At 55.3% G+C, this 14,892-nt stretch overlaps 1 protein-coding gene across 4 annotated transcripts in view; it reads right to left on the bottom strand.

Annotated features, from left to right (window-relative positions):
* The window catches only part of PPFIA1 (PTPRF interacting protein alpha 1), an 83,893-nt gene that overhangs the window by 32,378 nt on the left and 36,623 nt on the right, over positions 1-14,892 (bottom strand). For 3 of the 4 annotated variants that reach the window (XM_047690810.1, XM_047690811.1, XM_047690809.1), the window contains exons 5-14: positions 14,530-14,604; positions 14,068-14,169; positions 13,684-13,905; positions 12,138-12,284; positions 10,503-10,637; positions 8,980-9,063; positions 5,999-6,130; positions 4,617-4,679; positions 3,414-3,493; positions 385-520 (exon numbers count right to left, since the gene is read on the bottom strand). In XM_047690810.1, the coding sequence (XP_047546766.1) occupies positions 385-520; positions 3,414-3,493; positions 4,617-4,679; positions 5,999-6,130; positions 8,980-9,063; positions 10,503-10,637; positions 12,138-12,284; positions 13,684-13,905; positions 14,068-14,169; positions 14,530-14,604 (1,176 nt within the window). Of the gene's footprint in view, positions 1-384; positions 521-3,413; positions 3,494-4,616; positions 4,680-5,998; positions 6,131-8,979; positions 9,064-9,404; positions 9,480-10,502; positions 10,638-12,137; positions 12,285-13,683; positions 13,906-14,067; positions 14,170-14,529; positions 14,605-14,892 lie in introns of all 4 variants that reach the window. The other variant, XM_047690812.1, reaches the window with a different exon arrangement.

The following is a 14,892-nucleotide window of genomic DNA, read 5'->3' as shown; positions in this document are numbered from 1 at the left end:
TACAAAGACACATGCTGCACTTGGGACCAACTGCACACAGTCCCGAGTGCGGGCATGAGCACTGTAAGCTTCCGAACGTGAACTCTTTGTGCTTAAGGATGAACGCACGTGTTTACTCTGAACAGTTCGGGCCTGTACTAACGGGCACTGTGCTGTGCTTAACCGTAAGTCACACTTTACCCGCACTCCCATGCTTTAAAAAGAAAAGAAGCCCTAAGAGTAGACTCTGAGTCGGCAAAAGAAGGGGGGCCAGGGGTGGGGGGCCAGAGACAGTGACCTGTCAGCACTGTCACTCTGGAAGGGCATGTAAGTCAGAGGACACGGCAGGTGACACTCAGGGAAGTGCGGGGGTGCTGAGAGCCCACTGGGGACGGAGGTCCTTGCCTTGGAAGGCTCATCTCGCAGAGCAGCCAGACGGCCCTTCTGGGGACGCCGCAACACGGCGCCGCTGCTGTAGGAGTCCGTGGGGCCGTCTGCCACAGGGAACCGGAAATCAGGGACACTGCCCAAGTGCGGTCGGCTGAAACATGGGGAAAAAAGAAAAGGTCGTCACTGGAAGAAAAGTAAACTGTGAGCTCTGTCAGCCAAGCCAGAACCTGTCAGTCGGAAAATGATTTCACCAAAAAAGGCCTCTCGAAGGGCCCCGTCTTGCCCCGTCTGTTCCCAGCCTCCCCTAACAGCCCGCTGCCCACGCCCGCAGAGGGCGCCCCAGCAGGCTCAGCACTGGACGCCCAGGAAAGCAGGGCAGACGCCCCGCACGGGCAGGTGAGCGCGCCACGGCCCGGCGGTCTGAGAGCCGGCGGACGGGTGTGCTCTCCAGCTCGGAGCCCGTCCCCAGGCCCGCCGTCCTGCATTTCCGCGGCCCTGTCCCCCCCAATGATCAGGAAGCGCACCGACCCACCATGCTGGCCTTCAACTGCCACCGTCCTACTTGTGCCAAGGCCCACGGTGTGAGGCCTAGCGACCACAGGGACTCCCCCAGCTGCTACTAGCAGCCGTCTTAGGGCACCGGTGGCAGAAGCCTTCCGAGCCCCCACTCGCGGCTTATGTGCACTGGGTTTGGCGGCACACCCGGTGTTTCCGGCCAGAAGCACGGGCGTGTGTGCGGTCAGGCCGACAGACAGCCAGCGCCCGGGGATGAGCAGTCCCAAGGAGAGGCAGATGGAGCCCGGGTCACCAGAGAGCAGAGCTGCAGTGGGCCGTCAGCGGCTCCCCTCAGCGAAGGTTCCGGAGAGAAACTGGCGAGCAGAGATGAAGGAGTGCGGCGGCCGAGAGCCCACACGCCTGGCCTCAGCCACGGGTTCACCCCTGTGCCCCGATTCTGGCACGGAGTCCAGTGGCTCCTTGTCCTCAGGGAGAGGAGTGGCTGCCTGTGTTTTCAGAAATCCTTAAGATCCTGGGAGACGGAAGCCACTCATGTGATTAGGGTCACCTCAGGAGGGCGCCGCTGGCACCTCCCCACCATCTGCAGACGGGGCCGCTTCGACGGGCTGCCCCCTCCACTTGCGCTCCGCGCACCTCCCTCTGGTTTTTAAAGGAACGCCTTCGTTCAGGGCCGCCAGAGGACTAGAGGTCCCCTAGTCCCCGCGTCCCGAAGCCGCCTGCTCGCACTCGGCAGTTGGAGGATGGCTGCTCTGGGCCACGGCACGTCGCGAGATCAGTCGGAGCCACACGCAGGGTTTCGTGTGATGTGGGGTGGTACACGGACCCTCCAGGGGTCATGAGTGTCCCCTAATTCCGATCCCCTTCTGGGGCTCACTTCCTCCTGAGCCCGCCACCTGCCTCAGGGTGCATCCCTAAACTATGTCCCATCGGTCCCGTGTGTGGGAGCCTGTCTGTCACCTCTCTCCTGCTCTGCAACCTAGACCGTCTCCTTCTGCTGGAAAAGGTCACGTGGACAAGACTGGAGAGGCTGCACCTGCTGGCCACCAGCCATCTTTCCAATCCCACCCTTCATGGCCCGCCTGTGCTTATCACGACACGTCTGTCCCACAGCTCCTACCAGCCTCTCGTCGGCCACCGGGGGGGGCGGGGTGGGACTCTACACGAGACTGCTTGAAACACACCCCTCCTCTGCACCCATCTTCGGACCACACAGCCTCCTGTGACCCTGGCCACTCCTTCCGCCCCTCTCCATCCTTCACGTTTGCTAGCACACCCAGAATAGGCAGACACACACGGACTTCTGTCATCACACTGTCCCACGGTGCCACCCCTCAGGTTTCCACATGGCCCCTTCCCTTCATACTCCAGCTTCTGCCAGTGCAGCGGGCGCTGTGTCCGCCTCCTCACACACACGCCTTCAAGCTGGGAGCAGCGCCACTCGTGACCCTGGCCTCCCACCGGCGAGGCTCTCAGTCAGCAAACCAAGAGCCTGCTCTGCACCCCGATCCTCCCACGCTTTGCCCCATCTGCACACTATCCTGCTCCTTCTTGAAGCTCTCCCTCTGGGGGTTCCCCACACAGGGACAGCTTCCGGCTCTGCCTCTCTGTGACTCTGCCTTCCCCGAAGCGTCCCCCTCCTTCCTACACGCAGGCCCCCCAGGGACAGTCACAAGATACCCCCGGCCTTCCCGAGAGCCCATGCCTGTGATCGAAGAAACACTGGCGCGGCCTGTGTGTGCCCGCTTCCCGCAGACCGAGGAGGCTCACTCAGCTACCTGGCAGCTCCCGGTCAAGTGCGACTTTCACGTGATGACTCTTTGCCACAATGGGGCAAACAAACCTCCAACACCTTTGTGGGACTGACAGCCTGCAGGACACGGGGTGACCTGCTAGGCTCCCGGGCCAGCTGACCCCCTCCCACAGCCGCTGACTCCAAGCTGTCCCAGGAGACTTAAGGCGACCACACATCATTCTCCTTCAATCCCTTAAAGAACGTAAAAAGCTACAAGCACTAAGCCAAGCCCATGAACTCAAGGCGCCCCTCACAATTCTGGTCATGTGGCCGCTCCCCAGCAACCCCACTGGCCTTGCGGGGGGCCCACTGCTCCCAGGGGCACAGGGCCCTCCTCTGACACGCTAGGCTCTGTCCTCCGGGACCCACACCGTCAGTGCTACACTCTGGGGGCCCGCAAATTCACCCACCCACACACAGACTGATCATTCCCTACCTTCCGCATCCCCTCCCACAGCTGGGAGCTTGGCCAAGGACAGGACTCCCAGTCCCTCAGGTGCCTAAACCCAACCCTCCGCTCCCGTCTGCCACTAAGCAAGCTTCCAGCTCCGCATGACCCCAGGAACACTCTTGTGGATGCACATCAGGTGCTAAAACAGGGATGTGTGAACCAGTTCACACGAGGCCCGTGGCTCCTCCAGCCCGTATTTGCGGGCAGGTTCAGGTCGGACAGGAGGCGAGGAGAAGCTACCCTCGCCTCACCCGGAACATCCCTGTGAACTGGTCCGTGTCATACCCGTGATGAAGGGACGCGCCTCTCAGCCGTGTCTGGTCTAACTCCGCTCTCAGCGCCTCCACGTTTAGGACAAGCTGGTCCTACAAGAGAGCAGAGGATATCAACTGCGGCCACCTCTTGCAGGACTCGAAAGACAACAGACTCTGTTACAACAGACTCTTAACCCGAAGCCCACGCTGCTGGCCGCCAGAGGGGAGGCAGCCAGGCGGGTGTGGCACCGAAGAACGGGGTGAGGAGATGAACACGTAGGAGCTTCTGGTTCGCGATCCATAATTCACGGCGGTGGAAAGTGTGGCCCAGGACACACAGCCAGTGATCCCACAGGCACTCGTGGGGATGGGACGTGACTGCAGCGGTGGTGAGCACCGAGTGACATACAGACTCAAGAGTCCGTGTGCTGTATACCCGCAACTGTCTGAACCCCGCAGGTTAATGATGCACCAATTAAAAGTACGGAAAAGTGACTTGCATCACGCGTGGTCACACGGGCTCGTGACCACAGCAGGGTGTCTGTAGCGGTCACGAACACCCAACGCTTAATTTCAAGCAAGTGTTCTCCAAGAGTCCTACGGTAAACATGAACACTCGGGTCACCAAATTACCTTCATCAACCCCGGCAGACAGAGCTGTGAGCTCTCAGTCACAGCCAGCCTTTAGAGGAGAAACACCAGACCGTGAACAATGACTAACTTTGTAGCAAGAAGTGGAACTTTCTGGGTGGTGCAGAGAGCCAGGCCCGCGCTCTACTGCGCAGAGTCTCCTGTTCTCGTCTTGCTCGGGGCATCTGGAGCCCAGCCTTGCCTCTGTCCACGCAGAACAGCGCGGGAAGCCGACAGAAGTCTTAGGGCACCCAACAGCTCACTAGCCACGCTGTTCCCCGCAGCGGCCGCACCGCCCGTGTGTCAGGTTGGGTGAACTTGAACTTCACCGCTTCTCCTTACGGTTGTAAACGTGGCTGCAAGCACACGTTAGGTGACCCCGGTGCCTCACACTGATCTCCTGCTGCCCAGCACTGCACCACATGAGAGGTTTATGGGAACATTTCCACTTTTGAATGAACCAGAATGGACTGGAATCCTGAACCACGCCTGTGGAGGGCCGCTGTAAAGCTCAGGGCTGCGGCCCCAGTAGCAGCCCCCAGATAGGCTCCGCTCCCGGCTCGGCAGACCCCCACCCGAAGAAAGAAGTCAGAGAGGAAAGTACCTTATCGTGTTGTGCCTCTTCTAACTGCTTCTTCGCAGTTTCAACTTCTCGCAACAGAGAATTCTGAAAAAGATGCAGACGGAGCTTTGGTGTTGGTTCTTGAAAATGTCCCATGCGATAGAGTATGGCCACGCTTTTGTGTAAAATAATATGGTACCACAGAAAAGGAACAGACCACAGGACCACGCCAACCGCAGGCCACGTGCCCACAGAGCGAATGCAGACAATGACATCATATGACAGCATGTAACAATATAATATATTCGCATAAAATCTCTACACCGATCGATTCTCTAAACGTAAGTATGACAAGTTCGTGGAGTAAGTTTACTTTAATCAGTTAAAGTGGTTTGTACTAGCTTTTAGGCTTTGTAATTCACCAGTCACTTGGGAATCCTGACGTAGGTGTCAAATGTATAATTCAAATCTCAGATAAAAATATTCCTACACGAGGGCTGGCCCATAGGTGCGGTAACCGCCCTACGCAGTAAATAATGAGTTTCATTATAGGTTCTACGTAAAGCAAATGTGTCATGTCATCAGCTGTGATCACTGGTGTCTCCGAGATGAGTGTGACTCCAAGTGCCAACCTTAGGAAAGATTCTGGGCCCAACCTGAGGGAGGCGGCTGTAGCCAGAATAGGTTTTATCAAGCCGGAATCCAAGTGTCACCACCAGAGCTTCTCTGACATAGGTTCTAGGACACGCCTGCACTCCAGTTACAGCTCGAGTATTTCCATGATGACAGTAAGAGCCCAGGCTCAGACTTTTTCCAAACCAGATGAAAAGAGAGAAGGCAGGAGATGAAAAAGGAGAATGTCTGTCTTTGGTCGATTAAAGCCCTTACGTAACACTGGGCTCCTACAGAGTCATCTTCCCAAGCGGGACAGAAATTCGTCCCCGAGCAAGAGCATCACGGCTGAGGGCAGAACACAAAGTTCCGTGCAGGGCTGGCGGACGAGGCCACATCTGGCCACTGCCCGGTGCTAGAAATCAAGGGTCCCTGGCACACAGCCGCACCCACTTGTCCCCTACAGTGTGTGGCTGCTTTTGTGCTAATTCCTGACGGCAGGAGGTTCCTTTACACAAGTCTACACAGTATTCGCAATTAGTAAAAGCCTCCGATCCCTACAATTCTGGCCCTTTACAGACCCGGTTTAGACTCCTGCTCTAGACGGAGAGTAACACAGGTGGCAGGCGAGGACAGGATGCTGGCAAGTCAGTTCAGTGAGTGGGTAAAGTCTGTCCTGTTTCCACGTCAGAGAACAACTCCTGCCTCCGCTACCGGCTGTCACCCGCCGTTCCGCACTAGTCCCCAGGAGCAGAGCGTGAGTGCTCTCCCATGGAGGGCGGGAGCCCCCGGGCATGCTCGTGATGTCCCACCTTGTCCTCCAGAGCAGCCATCCTCTCCTTAAGATGGAGCTGAAGCCTCTCGTTGGATTCCGAAAGAAGCCTGTCCACGGTGTCTGACAGGCGCTTGTTATGCTCCTCGTTCATTTTCTCTCTCTGTCTCGCCTAAAACCGAAGAAACAAAAGATTACAAACTCCCAGGAAAGGTAGCACCCAGAGTTAGGCCACGGCAGACACGGCTGCTCTAAATACTGGGGTGCAGGTGCCCCTTCGAGGCACTATGTTTGTAGCCTTTGGATGAACACCCAGTAGTGCAACTGCTGGGTCGCAGGGTAGCTCTGTTTTAAACTTCCTTTTAATTTACTGTTTTCCAGAGTGGCAGTGCCAGTTTGCATTCCCAACATGGACAGACAAATGAATAGAGAAGATGTGCTGTGTGTTAGACAATGGAATGTTACTCAGCCACCAAAAAGAACGAAATCTTGTCCCTTACAATGACGTGGACGGAACTAGACAGAGGATATTATGCTGAAGGAAGTAAGTCAATCAGAGAAAGACAAACACCATATGATGTTACTCACGTGGAATTTAAGAAACAAAACAGATAAACATAGGGGAAGGGAGGGAAACATAAGACGAAATCAGAGAGGGAGACAAATCACAAGAGACTCTTAACTCTAGGGAATAAACTGATGGCTGCTGGGGGGGAGGGAGGGAGTGCTGGGGTGACTGGGGGACAGGCATTACAGAGGACTGGAGATGGAGAGAGCACTGGGTGTTACATGCAACTGATGAGTCACTGACCTCCACCTCTGACACTAATAATACACTATAGTGTTAACTAAACTGAATTTAAATTTAAAAAATTTTTAAAAAGAATAAAGGGTGTGATCAGTGTTTCCAAAATGCCAAGGACTAATGGCGTGATTCACTCACGTGCTTCCCTGGGCTGGTCCATCCCACTGCCACCCTTGGGGCACTCGTGCACCAGCACCAACATATCGGTGCAGAGAAACGCAGGGACAAGTCCCCGAGAGCATTAATTAGAAGGTCCCACTGTTTCTGTTAAAGCACTCACAGGGCTGCAGGCATGTCACGAGTTACTAACAGACGACTCGGGAGGCAGATTTACAGGCAGGAATGAGCGTATTTTTCAGGGGATCAGCTTATCTACACACGGGGGGAGGAATTTTCCTGTGTGTAAACAGAAGCTTGGGTCTGGATTCGGGGTGGCGGGGGGAGGTTGAACCAATTTACAAAGCAAAAGGTAAAAAAAACGCATTTTGGAGAAAACTTCAGCGGCAACAGAGACTTGCAGCTGTTTTTCTGCGTGTTCATACTTCGCCTGAATGTTCTATAATGAAAATTTATGTTCAAAGATTATAACTAACTACCTCAAGGAATTTAAGAATGTAGTAACAAAGCTGATAGTCTGTGTTTGCCAAACCATCACCCATTTCCCGGTTTACAGAGCTTGTGCTGGCCCCGATCCGGAAGGAAGACAAGACCTCAGGCATGGGAACAGGAAGTGCCCAGGGCAGCAGTCGGGACGGTGACCAAGAGCATCACCTGAGTTGGGGACAGGGCTCAGCGGGTTCTCCTGGGCAGAGGGGACAGGGTGGAGAGGGGCTGTCCAGGCGTGCCACCCATGTAGGAGGAGTGAGCCCACAAAGACGCACCACAGACTGGACAACAGGGTCAAGTCCTCTGTGCCGGCCTCCTCGTCTCTAAAACATGGGTGCTGGCACCTCTCTTCCTGCCAGGATGAAAGAGCACAGAGAAGCCCGCCGCGCAGCAACTACGAAATGACCCACCACACCCCACAGAAAGGAAGCGGTGGTGAGGATTTTTAAAGCAAAACAGCTGAAAAGTTGGCTTTGAATTGCCTGAGTTAGGAAAGAACCCCCATCTCCACACCTGTCCTTCCCGACAAGCCAGCCCCAGAAGCGGTGAGTCCATCCCCGAACAGCTGAAGTCTAACCCTCTAACAGGAGAGCGTCTGCCCGTATGCACGCGTGTGCGTGTGACATGGGGGGGGGCTGCCTAAGCTGCAGTCCTGTGGCCAGAGACAGAATTCTCACTTCCGGGGGCGCCTGGGGGGCGCAGCGCGTTAAGCCTCTGCCTTCGGCTTAGGTCATGATCTCAGGGTCCTAGATCGAGCCCCACATCAGGCTCTCTGCTCAGCAGGGAGCCTGCTTCCCCCGCCTCTGCCTGTTTCTGTGCCAACTTGTGATCTGTCAAATAAATAAACAAAATCTAAAAAAAAAAAAAAAAAAAAAAAAAAAAAGACCCTCCCTTCCCATGAGCTTGTGTGTGATCCTCCGCAGCCCCTGGCCAGGCACATATGCTTCTGGTGAAAACACAATCTGATGGCCGTGAGCTGCCGGCCTACGGCTAGGGGCCAGCTGACTGGGGCCATGGCCCGGTTGGCTTGAGTTTCTCCACACGGACACGTGAGCAACTCCTCCAGTGAAGACTCTCTGGGGATTCAACAGACGCGCACCCCCTCCCTTCCACAGCTCAAGGACGGTCGTGCTTTTCTCGGGAAGAGCTATTCTGGCTGGTGCCTTTACGTCTTGAGCGAGACTTCAGGACTTGAGGATCAAGGTCGGCCCGTGACCTGACTTCGGGACCTCAATGTCATGGCCTAGGCGAGCGGACTAATCCTCTCGGACCCCAGCCAGCACCTGCAGTTTGGCTGAGGGCACCTGTGAGATCCCACCTGCACGCGGAGCAGCTCTGCTGATGAGCCAGTCAGAGCGACGGGACATGGGGTCTCTGTATCCCAGCAGCACTGCCCCGGGGCACCGCTCTCGTCCCCCGCCACCAGTGCTGACCTGACATGATCTGTGTGGTGGCTGCACCCACCAGCACACAGCTGGCAGAGGAGACCACTAACTCTACACCCGACGGAGTCAAGAAGGGGACCAGTGCCTGGGTGGGGAGAAGCGGGAAACGAGGCACCGCCTCCCCCAGCAGTGCCCGGTGCGCAGCCCGTGTGCCCCGACACGTACCCGCTGCAGCTCCTGGTTCTTCTCTTCCAACTGTGCCTCCATCTGCCGGAGCCTCTCCTCAATGTTGCCGTGCCTCTCCTCGGCCTGTCGGCAAAGACACTGTCAGCCCCACAGGCGGCCCCGTCCGTGCCAGCATGCTGTGCGCCAGTGCGGGACAGCCACAAGCACGACATGCTCTGTGCGGGGCTCACAGACCGCCGGGCGGGGCGGCCTCTCCTCCCGCCCGGATCGCACCCCGTGCAGCCAAACGCGCCGCAGCGCCAAGCACCAGGCCACCGAGGCCCAGCCGGGCCGGTGCCGGCCTCTGCCCGCGCAGAGGGGCCTCCCCGCAGGCCTCCGCCCGGCCCGGCCGGGGGCTGTCTCCCGGGCTCGCTCAGCACAGACAGCAGGAAGCGGCAAGGAGCAAGGAGCCGCGCGCGCGCTACCTTCCTAAGCTGGGAAGTGAGTTCGAACAGTCTAGCTTCCTTAGCAGCACAGCTTCCCGAAGACAAGAGGTCAGGCTACAAGGCCGACCGGGGACAGAAGCGATGACAGGGGGAGAAAAGAAACGGAGACTTTACACGCAGATCACAGAGGAGAGGAGAGGAGAGGAGAGGTTGTTACAAGCTGGTAGCCACGAGCCCGCTCTCGGGAACAGTCCTGTGAGCCCCCGATACCGTCTGCCCCAGCTAAGGGCAGCCTTCGAGAACAGCACCTGGGACCGTCTGCCCCCTTCTCCCTGGGGCCCTCACAAACCGGAGCCAGGTGAGGCGCGAGGACTGGCGGGCACCTCCCTCGCAGGGCACTCTGCCTGCTGGTGCCTGCGCCCCGGAAGGCTGGACTGTTCTCTGGCATTTGTGCTTCCTCTTCCCACGCGGACCCCCCGACCTCAGCAGCCACATCACAGCTGGACACTGCGTCCTCGCCTGCTGGCGCCCGCCCCCCACCACCCCGTGGATGCCGAGGACTGGGAGGGCAAGGCTGTGTCGCACACATGCTAGCCCGTATCTCTCAAACCCGTGAATGAGTTAAAGATTTTGGTATTACATACTTATTTGGATCACCTTCAAAAGAGAATAGGATTTTCATTTTTCTGGGAAAAATTGAACCTTTCTTTTAAAGTAATCTCTCCGCCCCACGTGGGGCTTCTCCTGACAGCAGCAAGACCGAGAGGCACACGCTCCAGCGGCCGAGCCCACCAGGGGCCCCGACCCTTGCTTTAGCCAAAGCTCGTGTCTCGAGCTTTGAGGTATTGACCTGAATCCCCCTGAGCAGCAGTGGGCGTCAGAACAAGCCCTCCGGAAACAGGGCAGTACACAGCTGACAAAACTGGGGTTAATCAACGTAGGGAGAACGAAAACGGGGACGACTCCTCACGCTTAAAAAAGCTGGCGACCTCAGACAGAAGCGCGCGGGACACAGCCCCGAGCTCCTTCTTGGGCCCGGACGCGCCGACACGAGGAACAACGGTAACTAGGGCTTGCGAACCCAGCACCATCCAACTCCCAAGTCCCGGCCCGGGCCCCGAGGGACAGGCAGCCCACCTTGGAGAGCGCGGCCACCCTCTGCGCCAGCTCGGCCTCCACCTCGGGGAGCGTCTCGGCCTTCCGCAGCGTCTGCTGTAGCTTCTGCTCGGCGAGCTCCAGGCGCTCCTGCAGCTGCCGGTTCCTGTCCTCGGTCTAGGAGGGAAGGCAAAGCGTCACAACGCAGCCCGTCGGCCGGCCGCTCCCACGTTTGATGACATGAAAAGGGACCTAAGCGCAGGAGCTACTGAATGAGCTCTGACAGAGCCCACTGTTTTGGTAGCTGCTTCCGAGTACAATGTTCCTTCCTGCGAGGAACATACACCCACTTTCTTGGGCCTGATTTCAACATGCAAAACACCTGCTGCCAAAGCACTGCTCCTCCTAAGCATCTTCAACCAAGTCTCTAAGTACAAAAAAGGCTCCCAGGCGTTAAGGAAAACCCGCGATCTGTAGAAGCTGGCTCATTCTTCCTGACAACTTAAGGAAAGAAGGGTTCGGTCCTAACCCTGCTTAATAAATGACTAGACGCCTCGCCTTTCACTGACCGTGGGCGTGTAAGCCACACGCAGCTCACACAGCCTCGGAAGTGCAGGCCTTCTAAGATTCACCTAGTGAAATGCTAGTCACGTTATTTTCGTAACTGAGTAATTATTCCTTAAAAACACTCTCATTCTAAGAAACGTTTTTTTTTTTAATGAAGAAAATTCAAACAAGACTGTTTCTTTAAAGAAATTTTAAGAGGCTCCTGGGTGGCTCAGTGGGTTAAAGCCTCTGCCTTTGGCTCAGGTCATGGTCCCAGGGTCTTGGGATCAAGCCCCGCGCCGGGCGCTCTGCTCAGTGAGGAGCCTGCTTCCCCCTCCCTCTCTCTACCTCCCTCTCTGCCTACTTGTGATCTCCGTCTGTCAAATAAATAAAATCTTTTAAAAAAATTTTAAAAATCACGGATAAGCCGAGGTTCCTGAGAGGCCAACACCTGCTCACGTGCGGGCTCCTTCTTTCTCCTGTGCGCCCGTGTCCGTGTTTATCTGTACACACCCTCGGAAGACACAGCACGCTATACGCAGTGTTTTGTCGCCTACCTTTTACGGTCATTCTTTGGAACATCTTACGTGCTCTGGAAGAGCATCACACAATGTAATCCTGAGTGGTTTCCTAGTATCTTACTTTTTATTATCTAGGACCTAACAATATACTTTACAACATATCAGAAAAGCTCACTTTGTTTCCCAGAGGCTGGCTTTGGCTCTCCTGCTAACTCCGGACGACCTGAGACGTGCAGGGCAGAGAAGCCGGCGTGGCTTCCCAACCACAGGAGGGGCCCATTTCTGCACCTGCCATTCACCCCCATCCCAAGTACCAACAAAAGGGGCCAACTGCCTCCACGTTCTCGGCCATTCCCTCCTCCTCTGGTAGAAATGCTAACATGCACCAGATTAATGTGCAATGAAAACAAAGCAAAGAATGGAGGTTGCACAAAATCCTAAATAAGTAAAAACTTACAAGTTGAGGTAACCAAGTTCTTGAACATAATTTTCTAAGATCATAAAAACTTTACACTGAGACTTGATTTCCAACACAAAAGTCACAGGAAAAAGGTCTTTAACTTCATCAGTAATAGACGAAAGTCAAATGAAGTTCGACAAAAGCCACTACCTGCCGGTGCATAGAGTCTTTATTTGCGATCTCGTTTTCAAGTTTATCGTTGAGGTCGTGCACAGAGGTGGCTTCGCGCTGTGCCGCGAGGTAGCGTTTTTCAAGAGTAGTGATCCTCTCCTCCATGTCCTCCTTCTGGGCCATGGCCTACATCAAGTATTTCAAAGGGAAAAAAGGCAAATAATTAACGTATGCACATTAATATACTCCACACACAAAAACCGGACTAAATCTTGATTTTCAAAGTCAAATATAAAACCAGTGTCTTCAAAACTGAGAGGTGCCAATGCCTCCAATACGAATGAAAATATACTTACCTCAAACATCCCAAGCCCCTACACAACCAAAGAAGACTCAGCTGTCTTAATACTACGTCTGGCCACTAAGTGTACCAAGCTTACTCTTTCCTACATGACGCTACAAAAGAAACGCGGAATCAAATATCCCCACACGGCAAGAATGCCGGGAGCTGAAGGTGTGAGCAACGGCAAAGAGGCACGGCCTCTACCGGCCCTGACACTGGCGGGCTTTCCACGGAGCAGGCGGTAGCCTCTCCCAAACAGATCAGGGGGCGCAGCCCTTGTTTCCCTGCGTAAAGGCTGGATGAAACCGCAGCCGATCACCACAGAACTGGGGCACTGCTGTCAACAAACAGAAGCGAAACGCCACGTCTGCTGTGACTGGAAGCCACCGTCTGCAGCCCCATCTCGCAGCAAAGTCCACCCCGGGGAGTCTGACGCAGAAAGGGGGCCCAGAACCTTCCGCCCCGCCTTCCTGTCCCCCACCTAAAGATTCATCTTAGGTCCCTCCCTGTTTACTGAGGAACTTACGTCAGTGAAGTCTTAGTATTTAAAGTGATGAGTCTTAAAAAGAGAATTTCACAATTCTCTGCACGCTAAACTCAGCTACAGAATCTCCTACCCTTGCTGAAGAAAAATATAACTAAGGAGGCTAAATAATCCCTACAAATGTTTTCCTTTGTTTTAAACTCTTGGGTGAAATTAGGCCCGCTACGCTGCTGTGCAGAAAGGAAGCCTGTGCATCCACATTCAAGGTGTGACAGGTCCTCCTGCAGCCCGGGGGTGGGGGCGACTCTGTCTACAGGGACAGCGTACAGGGAGCGACAGGTGGGGACGCCAGAGAAAGCATCCTGCTGTTTACCTGTTTTGCAAACATGATTCGATTCCCATAAATCACTGCTCACGCAGAACGACTGCCAGAAACGAGTACCCGTCTACCGGGCCTGACAGCATGATCCTGGTGACCCAAGTGTGAGCAAGGCCCAGTGCCCAGTGGGTCTGACCGCTGACGTCTGAGAGCACATGAGCAGAAAGCTCGGACGGCGGCCAGCGCATGCCCCTGCACATCAGTGCACGGACTAGCAGCACAACAGACATGGACGCGTGCACCAGAGTGAAACACGAGCGTGACGGAGAAGAGATCCAGACGGCTGGACTCTGCCGAGGGGAGACGTCCACACACCAGGGTCCCCCCCGAGCACCCCCATTCAGCTCGACGACAGCACGGTGACGCCCCCGTCACTCACTTCACGGACATCGCGCTGCAGCTTTGTGTTCACCTCCTCAGACTTGATGAGGTCCTTCCTGGCGGTGTCCAGGTCCTCCTCCAGCTCCGCCACGTGACTGGAGAGCGCGGCCAGGCGCTCCTTCATCTGGCTCTGCTCCTCTGACTGCTTGTCTATGATTTCCTGGAGCTCGATGACTTTGGCAAGGTCTTCCTCGTGGCTTAAAGAACCGTCGGAAGATCTCTGGGGGGGAAAAATCCTTGAATAGCCTTGTTTGGTGAGTTAAGGGATAGAGCCCTTCCCGGAAAGAGTCAAGTGCCGAGATCTACACTGTGGTCGGCTCCCACAGCCCTCGGGAGCACACAGAGGACATCGGGGAAAGACACAGACACACTAAGGACTTGCCTGTCCGTTTGTGCTCGGAGTATTTTCTTGCTCGTGGTTCATGTCAAGCACTCCGTCGGTTAACGTTTTTTTCTGATTATTCTGTTCTTTAAGAATCATTAGCTAAAAGCAAAGAATTGAACACGGGGTGAGGAGATAAAGAGAAATTCCTCTCGGAAAGATGAAACTACAAACTAAACACGGGACTGGGGAGCACACACGGTGATGTTGTCTAGCCTGAACACAACTAGGTCAGCAACTAGGTCAGTGCTCTCGACTGGACGATGGGGACATAAGGGACAGTGCGACCCGGCGCTAAGAGCCTAGTGCTGGTCACTGCAGTGGCCCGGGAGGCTGGCTCGCTGGTCAGAAAGACCAGTGATGCCTGATGGCCGGCACTGCAGGCTTCATGCTTCTTATGAAAACAAGGGATAAAAATTACAGTCCCTCTAATCAAATTCCCTGGTGATTAATGCAGCTTACCTCTTTGTGTGTGGCCCCTAGTTCTTCTTCTAACAAACTACACCTTTCAAGTGCTACTCGTAGCCGCTCCCTCACCTGGAAAAAGAGGGGTTGAGTGTGTATGTGTTTTTGTTTAATTGCTTCTTAACGTAAAGTCACCCTCGGGACCCATCTGCGTAAGGTAATATGACAGAATGGCTTCAATGTCTTCCCCTGATGTTAATGTCAAGAAAACTGGCTTGCTGGGGCACCTGGGTGGCCCAGTTGGTGAAGCGTCTGCCTTCGGCTCAGGTCATGATCCCTGGGTCCTGGGATCGAGTCCTGCATCAGGCTCTCTGCTCAGCGGGAAGCCTGCTCCTCCCTCTCCCACTACCCCGCCCAGCT

Source organism: Lutra lutra, chromosome 10, assembly GCF_902655055.1.
Source record: "Lutra lutra chromosome 10, mLutLut1.2, whole genome shotgun sequence".
Lineage (NCBI taxonomy): Eukaryota > Metazoa > Chordata > Mammalia > Carnivora > Mustelidae > Lutra > Lutra lutra.
This window is presented reverse-complemented; position numbering and strand designations above follow the sequence as displayed.